The sequence below is a fragment of the Lepidochelys olivacea genome (genome assembly GCF_965140295.1).
Source record: "Lepidochelys olivacea isolate rLepOli2 genome assembly, chromosome: 4".
Classification (NCBI taxonomy): domain Eukaryota; kingdom Metazoa; phylum Chordata; order Testudines; family Cheloniidae; genus Lepidochelys; species Lepidochelys olivacea.
This window is the reverse complement of record NC_140414.1, coordinates 46719994-46741383: the sequence shown is the minus strand read 5'-3', so window position 1 is coordinate 46741383 and position 21390 is coordinate 46719994. Positions and strand designations below refer to the sequence as shown.

The following is a 21390-nucleotide window of genomic DNA, read 5'->3' as shown; positions in this document are numbered from 1 at the left end:
ACTCCCTGTCACACTCCACCCCCCTCCCATTTGAAAAGCACGTTGCAGCCACTTGAATGCTGTGATAGCTACCACAATGAACTGCTCTCTGTGGTGTTGCAAGAGCTGCTAATGTGGCCATGCCAGTGCGCTTGAATCTGACAGTGCGAACACACAGCAGCATTTTCCCTGATACAGTCTCCGAAGGCTGGTTTAACTCCCAGCGCTCTACATGTCCAAGTGTAGCCATGTCCAAAGTGTATGCACTATTTCAGAAGTATCTACCAGTATACGTCATAAGAAAAGTGTGTCTGGAAGACTGCTATAAGGAAGGTGAGTTTTGATGCCATTCTTTGTCAACTTGGACCCCTGAGGCCATTTTGGAAGCTGTATTTTTATATCACTTGTAGATGATGTCATTTCCATTGTCACATAAGGATATGTTTAACTAGTCCCAGTCTCTTCACTGCAGGATTGATTCCTAAAATTAATTTCTAGATATTCTAGATTTCATAATCTTAACTGATGGCAATTCCAACAATTTTTCCAGTTTCAGCTTTTCCTTAATGTTATCCTAAATTTTCCCCTACTGCAGTATATTTCCATAATTTCTTGCTCAGTCCTATATGCCTAAGGAGAAAATATATTCTCTTTATACAGTATAAAGTTCTGTCTCTTCTCAAGGACTTTTCTTCAGACTAAATACACTCAACTCTGAGTCTTTCCTCAAATAGCAGATTTTAGTCAAAGTTTATCTTTCACTTGTCACTGAACTCTAATTTGTATGTCTTCTCTGAAACGTGGTACCCAACACTGAACAATGCAGCCTAGTTAAGGCATAACCAGTTCAGACAAGAGAAAATTAATTACCTTTGTATTTAGATTTACACCTTTAGTCAAATATGGCATTCGCAGGGCAGATCCTCAACTGATGTAAAATGTCATAGCTCCACTGAAGTCAATGGAGCTATGATGATTTACATCAGCTGAAGATCTGCCCCAGCTTCTTTAGCAACCTCATTGCACTGTTGATTGTTTTTCCATTTATACTCATGATCACCACAAATTAATTTTTTTAATCACCTCCTAATGAGTTATCCTGATTTGTTTTTACAAACATATAGCAGTTTGTTTTTACACAAACAGTTTTTGATTGGTCCTTAATGAATTTCATTATTACTCAATTCAGCCGATTTTGCCACGTTTCTAGTTTCAGAATGCATTTTTCTCCAATTCTCTGAATTAGTGATATTAAATACTTGGATTGCTGATTGTATCTAGATAACCTTCAGAACTGGTTCAGATTCTCCACAATCTATGCATTCATTTTAAAAAAAATAAATGTGTAGCCCTTAGTGTTATGAAAACGTTCAAAAATACGGCTGAATGTAGCATGGTCTTTGATAATGTGAAACAAGTTCACAGGATTTGTCAGTTGCTCTCATTCATCCAAACAAAATGTGAACTCGAAAGCTTAGTTGTGATACTTCGAGAAACAGATTTTTTAAAAGTAACTGTATAAAGTAGGTCTATAACTGAAAACAAAAATGGCTAAACAAAGGGCAAAAATAGCAATGGTAATAAAAGTGATTTGTTTGCATCATTTTCCCCCTCTCACTCATTGATGCTTTATGGCAGATTACTAAAAGAAAGTTTAGTTATTTCCTCAAGGCCATATTTTACATTTTTTTTGCAGAAATCTATGCTGTTATCAGTGGGAGATCCAGTGTGGACTGAAGGCAGTATACAATCCTATCTTTGTAGCTTAGGCCAACGATTAAAAACTGATTTACTTCTCTTTATTTTGAGCTCTACAAATATAAAAATCATTCAATTCTCTGTTATCCACGAAGTTGGCAACCAAATCCTTAATCTCCTCTGAGCACTTTACATACATAGGTAGTTCTCAGCAACCTACCTACTTATAAAGTGAGTACAATCTAATTTTTAAGCAAATGTACAAGAGTCAGCACTTAAAAATACACCCTCATGAATAAATAAATGTATCAACTAAAAAGATATGAAATATGGTGACTTCACCTCCTCCAATAATTTCACTTACCTCTTAATTCTGCTATCATGTGTTTCTAAGAAATGTCTCTGTACTTCATGTTTAGAATGATGATCCACAGCTAAAGCAATATCAGCAGTGATGAGTCCCAAATTGACAGACCCAGCTTCCAGCCAGTACGCCCTCCGCAGTATTGCAGGTTGAAGACCAACTCTGCAGGTATTCACCTGCTCAATGTACTGTCTCATCTGAAAGTCTTGGATAGCAGCACTTATACCCTCTCCAACAAACTGGTTGTGGAGGTTACAGTTTGCAACACGTACAGCACCCATCTGAAAATATTATTAAAAAAGAATATCTTTAACTATTCAGATTAAACTACAAAAGCGTCATTTAAAAATTGCAGGACCCCATAATGCAGTCCCAGAAAGATACAACTCAGTATATTATTTAAAGCAAGGCTGATCTATTGGTCAGGAACTACATTTAGCCACACACGTGAAATCAATATCCTTTGTGGCCTTGGACAGATCACTAAATCTCTCTACCTCAGGTTCCATTTGTAAAAAGATGATAAAATGTACCCTTCTAATGAATGTTATGATTCATGTCTGAGAGCATTGGCCTGCTAAACCCAGGGTTGTGAGGTCAATCCTTGAGGGGGCCATTTAGGGATCTGGTGCAAAAATTGGGGATTGGTCCTGCTTTGAGCAGGGGGTTGGACTAGATGATCTCCTGAGGCCCCTGCCAACCCCGATATTCTATGATTCTAAGGTAGAGGTGTTATGAATTTCCTAAGTATAACCTAAAACAGCGGTTCTCAAACTTTTTTTTGCTTGGATATCTTTTGAAATATTTCAGGCTGTGACAACCTCCCCCCAGAAGTGATGACCCCTTCCATACCATGTCAGCATTACTTCTGCGCTGCTGCTGGTGGTGGCGCTGCCTTCAGAGTTGGGCATCTGGAGAGTGGCAGTTGCTGGTGTAGCATGGTATGGTATTGCCACCTTACTTCTGCATAGCTGCTGGCAGCGGCGCTGCCTTCAGAGCTGGGCTCCCAGCCAGCAGCTGCCGCTTTCCGACCATCCAGTACCGAAGGCTATGCAGAAGTAAGGGTGGCAATACCGTGATCCCTCCTACAAGAGGCTTGCTAACCCCCTTTGGATTAGTACCCCCAGTCTGAGAAATGCTGACCTAAAAATCAAGGAATTTGCAAACTGTGTTTAGAATAGCAATTTGAGTACAAGCTGAGTATGAAAATCCTCATTTTGCTATTATATAGCCTTCAGAAAGAATGGTTATTAGATATCTATTTTGAATACAACAGTATTTTACTTTATGAAGCACTTATACACTAATTGATGACAAAACTTTGTGGATAGAGCAACAAACTTGCATAGTTGAGTCCAACCCTAAAACCTCTGTAGCCCATAGAGGTAGCTCAGCCTTTTATTTTACTTAGCACTAACACAAGGAACCTACAGGCCTGTATCCTGTAAGACATTATTTATGCTAACTTGCTTAAGACAAAGTAGGCCTATGACCCTTACATACTTTAGGGTAGCTGTCGGACCATTTTATGTAAGTATATGAGCACATGCAGTGATGACACTGGAGATATCCCTAATACTATTTGACTGCTAATTGTTTATATGGTTTGGATCTTTCTTGTCATCACTAATTGTTTTAATAAAAGCGGCTAAGACTTTGCTTTGCCCTCAGTATGAATGTTTTGCCATATACTCCAGGGTTCTCTACAAGATATTGAACTTGTTAGTTTTTGAGTCAGTTTTAATTCTGTGGAGCCTGATTCTGGGACAAGGACCCTATATCCCCCCAGCTCATTAAATTAGTATCAATTGGCAATCAATATAATTATTAACCATTAAAAAGAATCAAGCTACACCCTTTAATGCCAACTGGTTGCAGGAATATCCTGGTCCTGGTACTTACATTTGGTTTACCAAAGAGCGTGTCATGTAACACCTTAAATGAAAGCCAGGATCATGCTGGTCATTAATATTGTTGTGAAATGTATGGACAGATATTATGTAAGATGTTGTGTATGTATAATGAAAATATGTTTCTAAAGTCTGTATCAAGGCAGGGTTGACAAACGGGTTTCTGCCAGACAAAGGATATATGTTCGCCTGTCTCTTGGTTCACATGTAAATTGAGCATTGGGAGCCAACATAACAGAAGCCCTATTTACATATGAAATCAACAGAGGAATGTCAGCAGAGAGACAGGGCACTGGGGAATAAACCTCATGGGGCTGTCCTATCTCTAGGAGGGAGAATGAATTTCGAGGAACATAAGGAGAAGGAAAAAACACACCTCTTTATCTTACACCTAGGAAAATATTTGGGCAGTGCGACTACATTCATGAAAACAGGATCACAACCAGCCCTTGCTGAAATGCTGCAGAGCACATTTGGGGGGAGATAAATGACTTAGACAGAAGGTTAACTTGTAAATTAAATTTAATCCCTAGAAAGCATGTTATACTTTTGTGTTATATGTGACCTGTTCCTATTATCCTTACTTACCATCTCTTAAATCTGCATCTTTGATGCTATATATTTATAGTGAAAACAATAATAAGTTTATCTCATATGTATTAAGTGCTGATCCTGAATTGAATTGAGTAAGCTGATGTGTACACTGTCTCCTTGCAGGCAGCAGACCTGGTATTTCTGTGAGTGTTCAGCGTGCACAGAAGGGGCTGGACAAGGGAATGTTTCAATGGACTCAGGTACACCCATGTTTAACCTGCAAGGCCAAATAAGGGCCGACAGAGCCACCTAAACAATCTCCTTTGGGTTAACAGACTGGAGGCATCATGGAGCTGACCCTCAGTTAAGCACAAGCAAGTCTCTCTCTCATATTGGAGGCCGGGACACCTCAAGAACTGACACACTGAGTGCTCAGATGCAGAACCTCAACTCTGCCACCACTATGTATTACAATACAGTCTTTACATAATCATACACTATTTCTCTGACTAGGCATAAGTCTAGCAGTTCTGCAGAAATGCACAGGAGGGAGCCCCTCTCCTCCACAAAACAACATTGGCTGAAGTCCTTGCTTTGTATCCTGTAAGCACCTAACTTCTGCATCAGATCCAGGCCTAGCCATCTAATCAGGCCAGTGCAAAGCTAATTCAGCTGCAGATGCTCACCAATCTTTCCTTAGATGCTCAGCTTAACAAGATTAGTTATAACACTTACTGTACATGTTCAAAACCCAATTTTCAAACTCTCAAACTGAGAAAATAAAAATAAATTTCCTTCAGAATATGGCTACTCCAAAAATCTATGATACCAACTTTCAAAATCACACTTTTCAATTTTTAAGACTGAAATATTTTTATTCTTCACATATTTTGCGGAAGAGGGAAGATTGGAAAAAATACTGAAAATAGGACTAACATACTTTTGAAAATTTGACCTACGGTCTATTACATTAGAAGTCTGCATTGTGTTGCCAGCTCTAGCACAAATTTATTATGGGACACTGTAAATGGACTTATGGTAAAACTTTCAAAATTGCCTAAGAGACTTCGGAGCCTAAAAAGTCACTTTTGAAACTGGGACTTAGGCAGGTTAAAATGTTCAAGCCTCCAACGACTATTTTTTTCATGAAATACCAAATTCTTAAATATATTTTTAATCTTCTAATTTTCAAAATAAGTACTACTGCAGAACAAACATTCCAGACAATAAATTCAGTTATTTAGTCTGTGTAAAATATAGGAAGTGCTTTCTCATTTGGCAGAGAGAAAAAGAAAAAGAATATCGTAATTATCACAGAAAGGAGGGGCGAAAATATTTTCACCTTTATGTTGGTGGCACAGCCATGCTCTACAATATACAGATCTGCTCCATCTACTGCAAGGCGTGTCATAGTGTACTTTAAATCGTCAGATGCTGGACATGGCCCAGGAACACAGTTCATCTGGAGGAGATATTTAAACAAAGCACTCAATTTTGTTAGAGTTTTAATTTCACATTAACAAGTTTTTCCTTATCATACTTCAATTTCTCACTAAACAGAGAACAAATTAGACCAAAAAGAATGGATTATTTGCCCTACAGTAAGTGATTCTTTGAGATGTGTTGTCCGCATGGGATTCCACTCTTGGTGCAAATGTACCCCGTGCACATGAGATTGGATTCTTTTGATCAGCAGTGTCCAAGGGCCCTGCCTGCACCTTAGATGTCCTTGTACCCATTTCAGCTGAGGGCATAAATGGTGGAGCGGGACCATCCATCCATCAGTTCCCTCACCAATACAGGATCCCAGTTTAAGACTCTTTAATGACAGGAGAGGAGGGCAGACTATGGAATCAATGTGAACAACATATCTCCAAGTGGCACCTTAGAGACTAACAAATTCATTTGAGCATAAGCTTTCGTGAGCTACAGCTCACTTCATCGGATGCATCCCATGAAGTGAGCTGTAGCTCACGAAAGCTTATGCTCAAATAAATTGGTTCGTCTCTAAGGTGCCACAAGTACTCCTTTTCTTTTTGCGAATACAGACTAACATGGCTGCTACTCTGAAACGTATCTCCAAGTTAGACTCAGACTTTAAAGTCAGAAGGGACCGTCATGATCATCTAGTCTGACCTCCTGTCCTTACCGTGGGGTAAGTATTCTTTATTCAATTGACAGTCCACATGGATTCCACTATTGGTAACACCCAATTGTTGGTTTGCTTGGAAGTACGCAGCAGTTGTCCTATTTAAACAATGACTGCAGGCCAGTCCTATCAAACTGTGCGTGGGATGTGGAAGCCTATACCAAAAAGAGTAGTGTCTTCTAAAGGTGTGGACCGAGCTCCACATCGGTGCCCTACAAGTTTCAGAAATAGGGACATTTTTCAAACAGAATCAGTTCTAATATGATTAGGTGGATATAATCTGGCTAATTTATAACATGTCCTTATATTTTCAAAGACCCTCTTAGATAATCTCTGAGAGGATATTGCCTGACCCTTAAGCCTATCAGCAAAGGCTACAAACAGTCTAGGTGTGTTCCTGAATGTTTTCTTCCTCTTAAGGTATATGTCAATGCCTTAATACATCAAGTGTATTCAACTTCCCCTGGGTCTGAATGAGGTTTAGGCAAGAAACTGGGACCTGAAAAAACTGGTTCAAATAGAAACACTTTTGGGAAGGAACTTGGGATGAGGCCTGAGAGCTATCCTGTCCTTACAAAACATTGTATAAGGGGGACTCAGCATGCAGGCCTGCATCTCCTCTACCCTTTGAGCTGACATAATGCCCACTAAAAAAGCAGTCTTCATAGGTAAGTGATAAAGGAGACAAATTACAAAGGGGTTAAAAGAGGGACCCATCAACTCTGCTTATTACTAAGTTGAGGTCCCAAAAGGGAGGGGGTTACTGAAATGGGGGTAAAATATGAATAAGGCCTTTAAGAAATTTATCCACTGTAGGGTGGGAGAATACTGTGTGGCTCTGGAGAGGAGGAGATGTACAGATACTGCTGCTACATGGACCCCTAGGGAGCTGTTTCAGAGCTAGCAAATAGTCTAATACTGCTAAAATGGGTGATGTCAGGGGAGACAGCTGGTGCTGAAATGCCCAAATAGAAAATCTCTTCCATTTAGCTTTTTAAGTCAGGCTTTCCTGCTTTGCAGAATCGTGTGAATCTCAGCTGCAAAACTTCTTTCAGTGGACGTGTCAGCCAGCCAGCATGCTGGCAGTCAGATGTACCAAAGCTCCATTCAGGTGTAGGATCTAACCCATGCGAGAATATGTTGGGCCGGGCTGATAGCGTGATGAGAGGATCATCAGATCTGAATACCAGAACTGCTGTTCAATCATCAGTCCTATGTTTGCCTCAGTTTTCTCAGAACCCCTAATATTCCTGGGGATCAGCACAATGACAGATAAGTCCCAATGACCCAGGAATGAGAAAAGCATCTGTTATCAAGCCTAGGCTCAAACTCACTCTTCAGAGACTTCAGAGACTTCTTGTTGAGGTCTGTGGCAATCAGGCCTATTTCAAGGAATCCCAACTTGCAAAAGATGTTCTGCAGGACTGAGTCTTTGACAGACCAGACCACTCTCAGTTGTCTGAGAGCTGCCCATCGAGTTGATCTGCCAAGGTGCTCTGAAGGCTGGGAAGGTGCAGAGCCACTAGTGTAATCTGATTCAGAATACACCAACTCCAGAGTACCATGTCCTCCTGACAGAGTGGAGACTATCTTACTCCCCCTTGTCTGACATAAGGCATAACTGTGGTGTGGTCTGCCAGCACCTGAATACGGGATATCTGGAGTCGTGGTAGGAATGCATTGCATGCCAGGTGGACGGCTCAGAGTTTCAGGATGAGCTTCCTGAGGGGCCCAGAGTTTAAAGTTGATTTAGAACAGCCCCTCCTCCCTGGGTACAGGCATTCATCACCACTGTCTTGGGAGAGGTGCAGAAAAAAAACTACTCCTTTGAACACCTGAACTTGGGTCTTTCCACCAGCTTAATGAGGAAAGGACTTCATGTGGGATCAGAACCAACATGTCCACCGGATGTCTGCTGAGTGGATACACGAATTTCAAACACCTTTGCAGGACGTGTAAACAAAGTCTGACAAACTCCATCACAGAGGTGTATGAGGTCAGAAGTCTGAGGCATGCCCTTAGGGATGTTTTGGAGTGAGTTTGATGTCAGTTGAACACAGCTGCACCTCCCAGCAGAGCCATGGCAGATAAGGATATGGGGTGGGGGGATAAAATCAGGAGAGAACTAGGAAGAATGTTTCCTATGTGACCTAGGAAATTTTCTGTTGTCCTTTACACATCCTCTACGGAGTCTCTTCCTGATGCCCACTGCACTACCCAAGGAGAATGTGTACAAGAGGAATAACTACTATGCCCTGATGGAGTTAAGAAAAGGAGTGGCCATTCTGTCAGGAATGCCCTGGATCTGTTGTGTCCTCCCTAACTGGGTAGAGGGTGAAGTTGGTAACAGAGGTGCCTCTACCGCTGTACTGACAGCTCAGTACCTGGTGGCCTAGTTATCACCACCCTCAAGCTCTCAAGGAAAGGAGATTCCAAAACTGGGCCCAGAGATAAATCATTCAAGTACCATACATGACCTGATTCCCACCACACTAGGTACTGATGCACTGGGCACCAAGAAACATGATTCCAAGGTTGCCTGTACAGAAGTGCCAGGTACCAAGGCACTGAGGGCTGAAAGTTCAGTACTGAAAGATTGCTGTTCACATATTTAGTGGGTACCATCAACATTCTTTTAATTAGTACCAAGGTACCAGAGGGGCCCTTCTTAGGCCACTGTCTCTCTTTGTTGAATGCAAGAGGGCTCAGATTTCGGAGACTTGTGCCTTGAATCACCAAAGAGGGTGACCTGTGATTTTGCTGTACTCTGGAGCAGCTCCTTCCTACCCTATCAGAGTTCAAAGCCAGAATAGAGACAAATGACTGAGGCCTCTTGGTCAATATAACCAGAAATCTCAAGGTAAAATCTCTATTCACGGAAGCACTCATGAAGAGAAGAACAGACTAGAAGACTAAAATCTAAATGCATTCTTCTCTTTGGAGTCCAAGGAGGCATGCACAGGAGTACTCCAGGAGGAACAATTTTAGATGGTCTTTTCTAGTTTTTGAGTCAACTTAGAGCAGGAGTGACATATGGTACCTATGCACTCTCCTAGAAAACACAGGTACCTAGAGTGCTCATCAGTTGTCACTGAAGCGTCACACTAGGGGCAAGATTTAAACCCAAGAGATGTCGCTTCTGCCATTTTGCTGGAGTCCCTCTACAAGGGGGCAGAGATTAATAGCCTGGGTGTAATAGCCTGAAAACAGGAACCTGAGTAAAATAAGGAATTTGTATGTTTGTGTGTGTTGCCAACAGGCAACACAATTAACTACTTACTACACCGTGCACAGAGAATTAGGGGGACACTAAACATGTTCTATCTTGCTGTCGTGGCCGGTAAGAAGAAATTGAGAGACTGTTGATCCCGCCTCACCCTTTAAGCCATGGAGTGGAGATGAGTGAGGACATCCAGGGTGCAGAAATGGCCACAACAGACACTGCTGCCAAAATAATCTGATTTTATGCACCTGGGGTGTGTGTGCACCTAGAAGAGATTCCATGTGGATTGTCACTCAAAGAAGCATAATTATTTCCTTTACCAAATTATGGCTAACTAAAATATCTGCATGCTCCAAACCACATGTATAGCTTTGTTCTACTTTTGGATACTTTATATTCAAATACTATTGCAATATACTACTGCAAATATACCAACTTGTAGGCTCGAAATTGATGAAGCTTTACCTTGGATTCACAAAATCGACGATCAATTCCATGCTGACACATTATTACAGATTTTGGCCTTTCCAGTTCAAACTCTCGACACATTACATGAAACACAAACATCTGTCCCCATTCCAGCAGACATGCTAGCTGTAAGCAAATAGCAACAGGATCACAATACAGTAAGTATTCAAAATAAATTATCAGAGATCAGAGAAAGAACATTAGCAAAGCTTGAGAACGAAAGAAACCATGAGGAGCTTTATTCCTGCTGCTAGATAATCTACTTGCAATTAGCCACTATTGTAATTTTTCTGATTTGACATAGTTTGTAAGTTTCTGCAATTGTTCTTTCATGAGTGGCAAAGTGTACTCAAAAATCAAAACTCATCTATTTGAAACCAATCTATTTTAGCCACTTCTAAAGCAATTAACCCTCTTTAGGGAGAGATCTTTGTTTTTATGTAATTGAATGCTCATTTTTCAAAATTTACCTGGGGCTTGTCTACATCATGGGGTAACGCACTCAGCAGAGATGTGGTTTTTAAAGTTCTCTAAGATGTTGTGCATTAATTAACCCATATAGGTGCTGCTGGTGGCACACTAAGGGTTCCCTAATATACTTTAACATACTACTCCAAATACCCTAGGTTTCAGTGATATCAAACCGCCACTTGTACAACGACTCATCAAAATGGGACACTTGAGCTGTCTACCCCAGACAGTTTGGAAGTAGAGGCAGAGGACCCACATCTCTGAAATTTATTATCATGAGATTTAGTGTGAACCTGGCCTCTTTCACAGCATGATGTAAAATGTAACCCCCCCCTTTTTTTTAAAATAAGATTTTCATAAACTGCAATTCCCTGGCAATTCGTCTACTTGCCACCTTTTTCTGTCTCCTGTCATTAATGCTTGTTCAGTGCTACACAAAGTAACAATATACATGCTCCTATTTGCAGGGAAATGTTGCATGCCATCTAAAGTGCATTTAAATATTATGGTTATGGATATCCTTTTAATATAAGTAACAATATTTACTTGCAAGAATATTCCGTACAAATCAGGACAATTTCAGGACATTAAGACAGATGGCTCCTACACTTGAAATTTCAAGCAGTGCTCGTCTGTACGCTCAGTTGTCTTTCTGCCTTCACACACACCCCTGGACCATAGTTCAATTCTAGATTTTACATGGAGATTCTCTCTCCCCATTTTGGAGTTTCAAACTGAATTTCCAAATCCTTTAATTTCAAGTTACTTTAGCCACAAATGAATCTCAGCTGGACTGAGCCTATGTACACTGGGTCCCTTCAAAAAAGGCCACATTACACTGGCTTTGCAACAAAGGAATGTGTATACACAGCTAAAGCCTTGTACTAAGTATGTTACCTAGCATTTCTAGAACATACCTGTGGTGCTGTAACCTTAGCTGTAAGGCAGCCAGCCTGCACATCGATCAGCCATGCATATTCTAAAGTATCACTTCCCACAGGCAGACCTTCTGCTGAAAACATAGCATGAGCTCGTAGCTGCAGACCTGACAGGCTGATATGGCCCTCTCTAAGTAGTTCATCCACAGAGGGTCGCTGTTGAGGAGAAGTCAATTACAGACAACTATTCTCAAAGAATGACTACACAGGGCTTTGTATTTTTTAATTATCAAAAGATACTTTTCTGACATTAATCCTGACCTATAAAATCCCACTGTTCTCCACACAATGAAAAATAAAAAATAATAAAATAGAACTTCAGCTAACATCTGGAAGTAAAATAAGGAAGAGTCATGTCACGTGCAATGGGCCATACGATAATATGCAAATCTTAAAGAGATAAATAAAAGACAAAACAAGTGTGAGTGTAGATTCGTTTTGGGAAATCGGTTATCCTTTATGTTAACTGGCTCACATTCTCCACCCCAGACCACCCAAAGTGTTGGAATCCACGTTGCTTATGGTGGGTTAATATATATGTGGTTAATGGATAATACATAAGTTGACTTTCCCTCAAAAAGCAGCAGTGGTTCCTGTTTGGGCACCAGTTACAAGAGGACTATACAGCAGTTGTATGGATCACCGCTAGGTGGGCCAGTTGCCTTCTTTATTTACGCCGGGGACTTCTCAGGTTCTGCACCAGGGAAAAAAAAAACCTCGAAGCCACGCCGGTTTCCAAAATTATATATCTTACTTACTGAATTAAATAACTAAGCAAAACCTTAAAATACATATAAATAAAACCAAATTAGAATAAAGTGGGTGAAAATAAAATATAATTGATGTAATCATCAGATTGATTAAACCACTTCAAAACAACAATTCCCTATAGGCTTTATATGATATTTTGGGAAAGCAATGGTCTTGTTTAAGTATCAGCCCCCCAAATGACAGGGCATTATCAATCTCAGTGCCAACTGATATATTTATGTTACAGCCAAACACAGGGAAAGTCAGAACACTCCCAAGCTGAAGCTGATGTTGACACTACGGCTCTGATGCCAATTAAGGCACTCTGTTCAATTTTCAGCTAGTTAGGTGTAATGGCTTTTGGGACACCCAGGACTGTCAGTCACCCTGTTACCCCACCTCCAGAGTGAGCAAAGTCTTCCCTATGCCTAGCTGGGTGTCAGATCCCTGACACCGCTAGCCTTTCAGCCACTCAAGCACTCTCCTCTGAGCTATGCCAGCCCTGTCTTTGCCTTGCAGGTTAACAATAGATTAGTGGTTTTCAACCTGCAGCCAGTCAAGACAGAGATGCGGCGCATGTGACATCCTCAGGGCTATATAGGTAGTATTGGATGCAGCCTACAATGATAAATAGGTTGAGAACCACTGCAATAGATGCATCCCAGTCTGAGTCCCTTTGAAGCAGTCCCCTGTGATTTCCAGCCCCTGACTCTCGTTATCCACAGAAATCCCAGATCCTCTACACCCAAAGATGCAGTGTACCCCAGTTACCTTAAAGCATCATTATTGTTATTAGTGTGTGAAACAAACAACACATATAGGAACAAAATTAGAAAGGCCCAAGGCACAAAACACGATTAAACTAGCTAGAGACAAAGGTAACCAAAAAAACATTCTACAAATACATTAGAAGCAAGAGGAAGACCAAGGACAAGGTAGACCCATTACTCAATTGGGGGTGAGGGGGGGGGGACAATAACAGAAAATGTGGAAGTGGCAGAAGTGCTAAATGTCTTTTTTGTTTCAGTTTTCATCAAAAAAGTTAGTAGCGATTGGACATCTATCATAGTGAATGCCAATGAAAATGAGGTAGGATCAGAGGCTAAAATAGGGAAAGATCAAGTTAAAAATCACTTAGACATATTAGATGTCTTCAAGTCACCAGGGCCTAATGAAATACATCCTAGAATACTCAAGGAGCTGACCAAGGAGATATCTGAGCCATTAGTGATTATCTTCAAAAAACCATGGAAGACTAGAGATTACAGAGGACCGGAAATGGCAAACAGAGTGCCAATCTATAAAAAGGGAAATAAAGACAACCCAAGGAATTACAGACCAGTCATCTTAACTTCAGTACCCTGCAAGATAACGGAGCAAATAATTAAGCAATCAATTTGTGAACACCTAGAAGTAATAGTCAGCATGGCTTTGTCAAGAATAAATCCCATCAAACCAACCTAATAGCTTTCTTTCACATAACAAGCCTTGTGGATAGGAGAGAAGCAGAAGATGTGGTATATCTTGACTTTAGTAAGGCTTTTGATACGGTCTTGCATGACCTTCTCAAACAAACTAGGATTATCTGGGTATATCTTACTTAATCATTTTCCTGCCATTGTAGGACTTGAGCACTCCTGGACCAAGTTTGCACACTCCAGTCCATTCAGAGTCTTCCAGTCCTCACCCATTCTGCCAAAACCCTAGTCTGCTGTGTTACTGGACTTCATATCACACTGTCATGGCTGAATAATTATACTGGTTGTGGTTGATCTTCTTCAAGATAGTGCTTTTCATTCCTTCCTATGCCACCCAACTGCTCAACAGCTAGTCTCTTCTTGGACAATGTTTTCAGATATCATGGGTTTGCCTACTGATATATCGGATCCAAGTCCACAATTTATTTCCCATTTTTGGTGTCCATTCTTCAAGCTCCTTGGCATGGAATCCTTTATCTCATTGGCTTATCACTCTCTGACCAACGGGCAGATGGAATGGGTTAACCAGATAGATCTTGGAGCAATATCTCCACTGCTTTTTAAATTATCACCAGGATGATTGCGTTCCCTTATTATCATACTCAGAGTTCACTTATAATAATTCCACATAAGCCACCACCCAGTAGAACCTGTTTTATGGCACTTATGGTTCTCTTGGAGATAGTTTCTGAGTACCTCATCTTCGGGGCTGGAGGTCTATAGAACAATCATGCTGCCAATGCAGGAGCAGGACATCAGCTTTCTTCTCTTCAAAAATGTCTGAAGTCCTGGTATTTCGCTGGTATCCCCAAGGCTGCCAGGGAGGCTGTTGGGGTCAGTAGGGACCCCTTCAGCTGAGTGCCCCTGTTTCAAATTCTTCTGGGGGAGGGGAGTGGACTTGCTTGGAGTTGCACTAGGGAGAAGCTTGAACCTCGAACTTGCCAGCAGGGAAGCGGACTGCTGGCAGCACAAGAAATTAAAATTGACTTTGCTTGAACCCGAAAGGATGTGAGGATCATGAACAACAAGCCACATGATGCAGAGAATGACCAGCAAGTGTGGGGAATGGACTGAACCAAACCAAACTGGGGGAGGGACTCTCAATGACGCTGAAGGGCAGTGACCTCCAAGATAAGGCTTCTTGTGAAACTGGGCCTGAGGATAGGAGAGAACCACTGATGGCTTCTATTAGATCAGAGATGACCTTACATTGTGCCAGGATCCTATGTTTTAGGGAAAATTCTATGTCTATAAAATTACTGGAGATACCAGAGTCCACCAGTGCTTCCAGACTGACCTCTATCGTCGGGGATGTTGTAGACAGAACAGGAGCCTAAAGTGTGTTGGGTGCTGATTAGATGCCATCAAGCTACCTGAAGACAAATAGGTGCTGTGAACGGGAGCGAGGGGTGAAGTTCAAGCCCTGCCCAGACCCCTGGCGTTTTCTTGACCAACAAGCAGATCAACCCTATGCTGGACAATTCAAGGCAAAGTGTTCTGGACCTCCACAGTAGAGGAACAGACCCAATGCCTGGTGTTGATCTTTTTCTACATCGGAGAGATGGGGTTGGACTATGTCCAAGCTGCAAGGGCTCATGCAAAATTCTCAAGTTGGCACAGAGGGGGGCTAGATTTCTCCAGCAATAGAAGGGCTCAGGCCAGCACCTACTGGCCAGCAACTGGTGATGAGCCCCAACCTGGACCAGTCCATGGGGTAGGTTTGTAGGCATATAGGAACGGGAGCCAACATTGGTTCAGAAAGCCAGGGAACTTTCCGTAGTCCTGATTGAACTTGCTTAGTAAACAAATCTTCAGTTTCCATGGACCTGAGGCAGGGCTTGACTCTGAAAATTAGTGTTTTGTACCTGCAGGGCCCTAATCTGGATTTGTAAATTCTGCAGGGCATCTACCAAACCCAACAAGGGGATATTAGCTTTTGTAGGATCCATCCTAGAAAAGGAAGCTACTCCTTTTTATTTTGAGCTGCTCAAACTGTCACAGACTGGGGCATGGGTAGTCATGCCTAGAGGTCAGAGCTGGAGTCAGGCCCCATGAGTCAGAGCCAATGGTCAAAATCAGAGTCAGAAACCAGGAACTGAGCAGGGAAGCAAGGCTGGTACAGAAGCAATCACAATTGCAGGCATAAGTATTGGCCAACCGTCAGCCAAATGCTGCTGCTGGGCTTAAGAGCATGTTTGTCGGTTCCTCCAGCCAAGCGGTCAAGTTGGCCAATCAGATGATTCAGCTCCAAGTCTTCCATTGCTCACTAGGGAGGTGGAACGACTTGATCCCTGGCTCAGATGCAAACCCAAATTCTACACAGTTTTAAGGCAACAATATTAACAGGACAAAAGATCCTTTTCTCTTGTGTATGAACTAAGAATGAAGGCTGAACAGTGATAAAAACAGAATGCATGACCAGCAGAATTACTACTATATAGTTTTCTTAAATGCTTTTCATGAATTGTCATCTTGAAAACATTTGTGAAAACGTGTGTGTGTTAGAGAGGATTCAATCAAAACATGATTCGGTTTTAGTTTCACAATAAAAATCAGCATTCCTCCAACACAAAAGAATACTCATATTACCTGATAGCTGTCATTCAAGAATAAGTTCAATGGGGATAGTACAAGTTGCAGCATAGTTTCCCTAAATCCTTTTTTCATCTCAAAACACAATCTTTCCAAGAAAGCAGTAGGGCATTCAGGACCATCCGTGCTGCTGTGCTAAAATTAATCAACATATCCTGTTGTGAGAAGTTGCAGATACACAAAACCACTGAGATTGTCAGATTATGAAAAACCTCTGCAGAATGTGACAGTTTTCCTGTGCTTGATGAAAAAGTCTGACTTTAAACACCATTTAATATTAATTTACATAGGCTTCTCTAATCCACAGTTTGATCTGTGCAGGGGAACCCTTACACACACAGAGTCCCATGGTCCCATTAAAATTAATGGGGCTCCATAAAGGTCTGCCTGCACAGATCAGATTGCAAGATTAGTGAGTTGCCCTGTTGATTTAGAGAGTAATCATTATGCCTGATGAAAAATAATGACTATCAACTAGATGGAACTCTACTCTTCATTAAATACAAAATGGATTTACACACAAGAATTATCTAATTCTGACTCAAACAGCAAAATCCACCAAGTATCAAATTTCTGCATTCATTTACCTATTATGGAAAAAAATACATAATTTAACTCAAAACCCACCAATGATAGGATAGAACTTAAGAGTTTCATGAAGCACTTGGCTTCACACATACTGCAGTATAGCCTATAATTTTTAAATGCGTATCAGTTTTACTATACTTCATAAAATATTTTAAAGAAATTAAGAAGTACTTGTTTTCCCATGATGACCAAGGTTCCCAACAGCTTACCACTGGTAGCCGTCCATGCACTTTGTACACATTAACGAGTACAGTAATGTCCCAAGGGCGCAAGGTTAGGGGATGAACTGGTTTGGCTGAACTCTCACTTCCCTTTTTGTCATTCTCCAATCCAACTGCTGTCCACCCAGAGCTTGAAGATGTTGACATTGACAGGACAGGGCTTGAAATGACTTCTTCAAAATCTGTGTACATGTCATCTTCTCCAAAGTAATTTTCCTGGGAAGTGAATTATTGCAGTAATCATTAAAGAAGGTGAACTGTGTCATTAGCAGTATCATGCAACACAAATCCATGCTTATCCTATATCTGAGTCCTATACCGCTCCCTCCCCCCCGCCACCCTGATAAGCACTAAGGCTTTAATTCTATGAAACACTGAAGCCTGGGTGTAACTTTGCTCATAACAGCAGCCCCACAGTAGGATCACTCCAGTGAGCGAAATTAAGTACTTGGCTATGTGCTTTGCAGGAGCAGGGTCTTCGCCAGCAACCTCAACCTAGCTATACTAAATTTTACTTTCAGTACTGTGACACAAATACCTGGTTGGAAGTAGAGCCCTGCAGTGGGACTGGGATCCCACTGCCATAAAAGTGGGAGCAAAGATAAAAATTCAAGAAACAATGCGGGTAGGAGTGGCTATTGTGGGGCGAGATGAGAGACGGATTAAAATAATAGTTTTCCCATGCAGCAAACAACACGAATGCTCCGGCCTACAGCCGCCACTCTCTAGCTGCCCATCTCTGATGGCAGCACCGCCACTAGCAGCAGCACAGAAGTAAGGGAGCTATTGCGGGATCTCCTTGCCTGTGCCTGGGGATGGTGACACATGGGGACCCATCCCCTTTGCATGATGATGCATGGGCTCTCCAGCCACTTGTGTGGAGGGTTCGAGGTTTCCCTTCCCCACACAAATCGATTAGGAGACGCAGGGGCTGCTCATCCCCTTTTAGGTGTGCATGAGGACTCTGATCCCTCTCCATGGGTGAGTTGGGAGGGTGTGGGGTTCCGATCCCATTACACAGGGGTGCATGGAGTGGGTGCCGGTGGAGAGACATCTGCTGAGAGTAGCACTTCCAGCCATTGCTGGGACCATTTTAGAGCTCTGCAACACGACTGGTATCCTGCAAATCCTGCTGCCATAATAGCGGGAGCAGAACAAAAAGTCAAGAGAAAAAGCGAGAGCTGGTGGGAGTGGGAGTAAAAATTGTGAAGTTGGACAGGAGCAGGATTAAAAAAAAAGTATTCTGGCACCGGGCTATAGGTACTGCTAGATAAATATTTATTTTTTAATTATTTTTTTTTATGATGTACAGCCTACAGTGGTCAGACATGAACAACAGTCATCCAATACCTCTTCCCAGACACATCTATTGTTGCAAGTTTTACATGCCTGCAGCATATCAGAAGTTCACAAATTCATCCTCTTGGGTCAAACATTCATTTTGCTTCTAAGCCAATCCCCACTCAATTAACTCAGACAGAAATAACTACTGTCAAATTCTTTTGGGAAGCTTGAACCCCATTATATGAGAGATTTCCTACATTTTATTTCTAAAGTGTGTCAGACCCAGATTTTTAAAAGTTATGTGTGGGGTTTTTTTTAGAAAAAGGTAAGAAATGCTGAGGAAAAGTAAAGTAAGTTAACAAGTTAGATACTTCAAGGAGGGGTTCTGGACAACAAAAGGTTACTACTAAATGACATTTTCATGCTAATTAAGTACTTTGGGGAGAGGTGCTGGACAGAGCACCCTGAGGAGTGAAGTCTTCTCTTTAGCCACAGAATGGTCATGGCACATGTATAAGTAGTGCTACCTCACTCACTCTGGAAGAGGCCACTCTAGGAATAAGATAATTCAATCTCCATGTATAGCCAATCTCTGGCCCCAACACTGTCAAGAATGTTCCAATTAATGTCAACTGTGGTGATGGTTTTTGAGCTGTACACACTCGTCAATTGGGAACCAGACTGAGTCCAAACTTATTTCACACAGGCCACCAGTCTTCAGCTTTGCAAGGATATTTTTGTCATTACTAATCTGGGCTAAATTTGAATTAATAACCATGAGATCAAGAGATCTATATCCAATTACTATTCCCTTGAGTCACAAAATATACAATTTAATTTTTAGAAAAAGATAGCCAGAAATTTTTTTTAAATGGAGGAATTAATTCCCCCCTCCCACCCTGTCATTTAAATAAATATTGCAAGGGGACAAAAGCTATTTAAATGTCTGAGGTTTACCTTCATCCTATAAGAAGACAGACAATTAATGACCAGGTTGAGAGGCTAATGAGGATCATTTTTTAAAATTCAAATGTGTACACTAAAATGTTATATATTTAGTTGTATCCCTCTGTCCTCACCCTTCATGTCACTTGCCTTCTAAGACCTCAATCCAAGCATGTGAGACAATGTCAAGTAAATCATAAAGAGGCACTATCTAATATAAAGAAGAAAAATAGACTAATATCCTCCAAACCCTTGAAAAAGACCTGCATAAAAGGCATATTCCAAAGCCTGACCTGGGACATGCAATATAATTCAATTATAGTATTTCTTTCTAAAGTGGTTTATGAATTAAAATGCTATACAATGCACTCAAAATAAGAAGCTTTCACCTCAGAAGCTCCGAGGGTTACCAGATGTCTCAATTTTATTGGGACAGTCCCGATTTTGGGGTCTCTCTCTTATATAAGCTCCTATTACCTCCCACCCCCGTCCCAATTTTTCACACTTGCTGTCTGGTCACCCTAGAAGCTCCACCGTACAGTCTCTCCCCACTTCTTTTTTTTGGAACAGTCACTTAAATGTTTTCCTAATTTCAGAGGATATTTCTCTGCAGGAGCTGAATGTTGTGACAGAGACAGAACTGGCAGAAGTATGTTAAGGCAGGACCAGTAGAGGGTATTAAAAATACTGAACTTGCTGCTAGAGTCTCTCATAGAGGATACAAAGTGCTACAAGCATCTATTACAAATTGGTGAATTGAAGAAACAGAATGCTCCACATTAAAGGGCTTCACAGCTAGAAGAACTGAAAGTCATATTAAACTCTGAAAAATACATATGCAACTGAAACCTCCCACATACAGAATCCATGAACACAAACTGAAAATTTAAAAAAAAACAAGAACACCCAACCATATCACACAAAAGTCATTAAGAAGCAAGTACAAACAAAAAAGAAGAAGGTACATTGCCAACAAAGTTGGACAAAAAGAATCTAAGCACAAATGACAAAAATACTAGCAAGTATAACAAATGGGAACACTTGGAAAGACTGTCATTCATTTAAATTTTCGAAGAGTATTTCAGTAGTTTTAGAAGATAGTTTTAGAAGACCCAAGCACTTGCATTCCCTGTATTATGACATAATATTGCTTATAAATACCATAGGAGTTCAGCCTTATCAGAGGAAGCTTCCTCCAGAGAACAAGAGTTCTGAGAAAGGGGAAACTATCATGTGAATCTCCGGAGTTTTACAGTAACAAGGCCAGAACAAAAACTTCCTATCATGTGGATGCTACAGTATAAATATATCATGAGATGGGGAAGATTTTTCAAATGCACTTCATATTAGTTTAATTCTACTTCCACCACATTCAATGGTTAAACTCTCACTGACTTCAATGAGAGCACAGCTAAGCCACTGGTGAGCACTTTTTTAAGTCCCACCTAAAATTCATAACTTACACAAATGTCCAGAATTCTCTTCTAGTATATGTAAGTATCTCAGAACAGCCAAGAAAGTTGATTACTTAAGAGGCCTTGCAATTTACCCCCATCTCAGAAAACTCCCCCTGCTCTGCCATGCAATGAAAGCCTCCTGAAAGAACTGATCATAGAGCCAACCTGCTTTACTCCAAGCAAATTTCTGAGCAAGTGAACGTTTCCTAAGCAATCAAGTGAGATTCACATGTTCACTTCCTTCCCTTTTACACCAGAAAGACAACAACAATACCCGCTCTAACCCCATTTCCCCTAGAACACTTGTTCTCAACCTTTCCAGACTACTGTACCCCTTTCAG

General features: G+C 41.1%; 1 protein-coding gene across 1 annotated transcript in view; it reads right to left on the bottom strand.

Moving 5' to 3' along the window:
• Positions 1-21390, bottom strand: part of BLTP1 (bridge-like lipid transfer protein family member 1) — a 245540-nt gene that overhangs the window by 129866 nt on the left and 94284 nt on the right. The window contains exons 21-26 of the mRNA XM_084626089.1: positions 17352-17579; positions 16552-16689; positions 11714-11890; positions 10323-10451; positions 5828-5947; positions 2042-2322 (exon numbers count right to left, since the gene is read on the bottom strand). Coding sequence (XP_084482215.1) covers positions 2042-2322; positions 5828-5947; positions 10323-10451; positions 11714-11890; positions 16552-16689; positions 17352-17579 — 1073 coding nt within the window. The remainder of the gene's footprint in view (positions 1-2041; positions 2323-5827; positions 5948-10322; positions 10452-11713; positions 11891-16551; positions 16690-17351; positions 17580-21390) is intronic.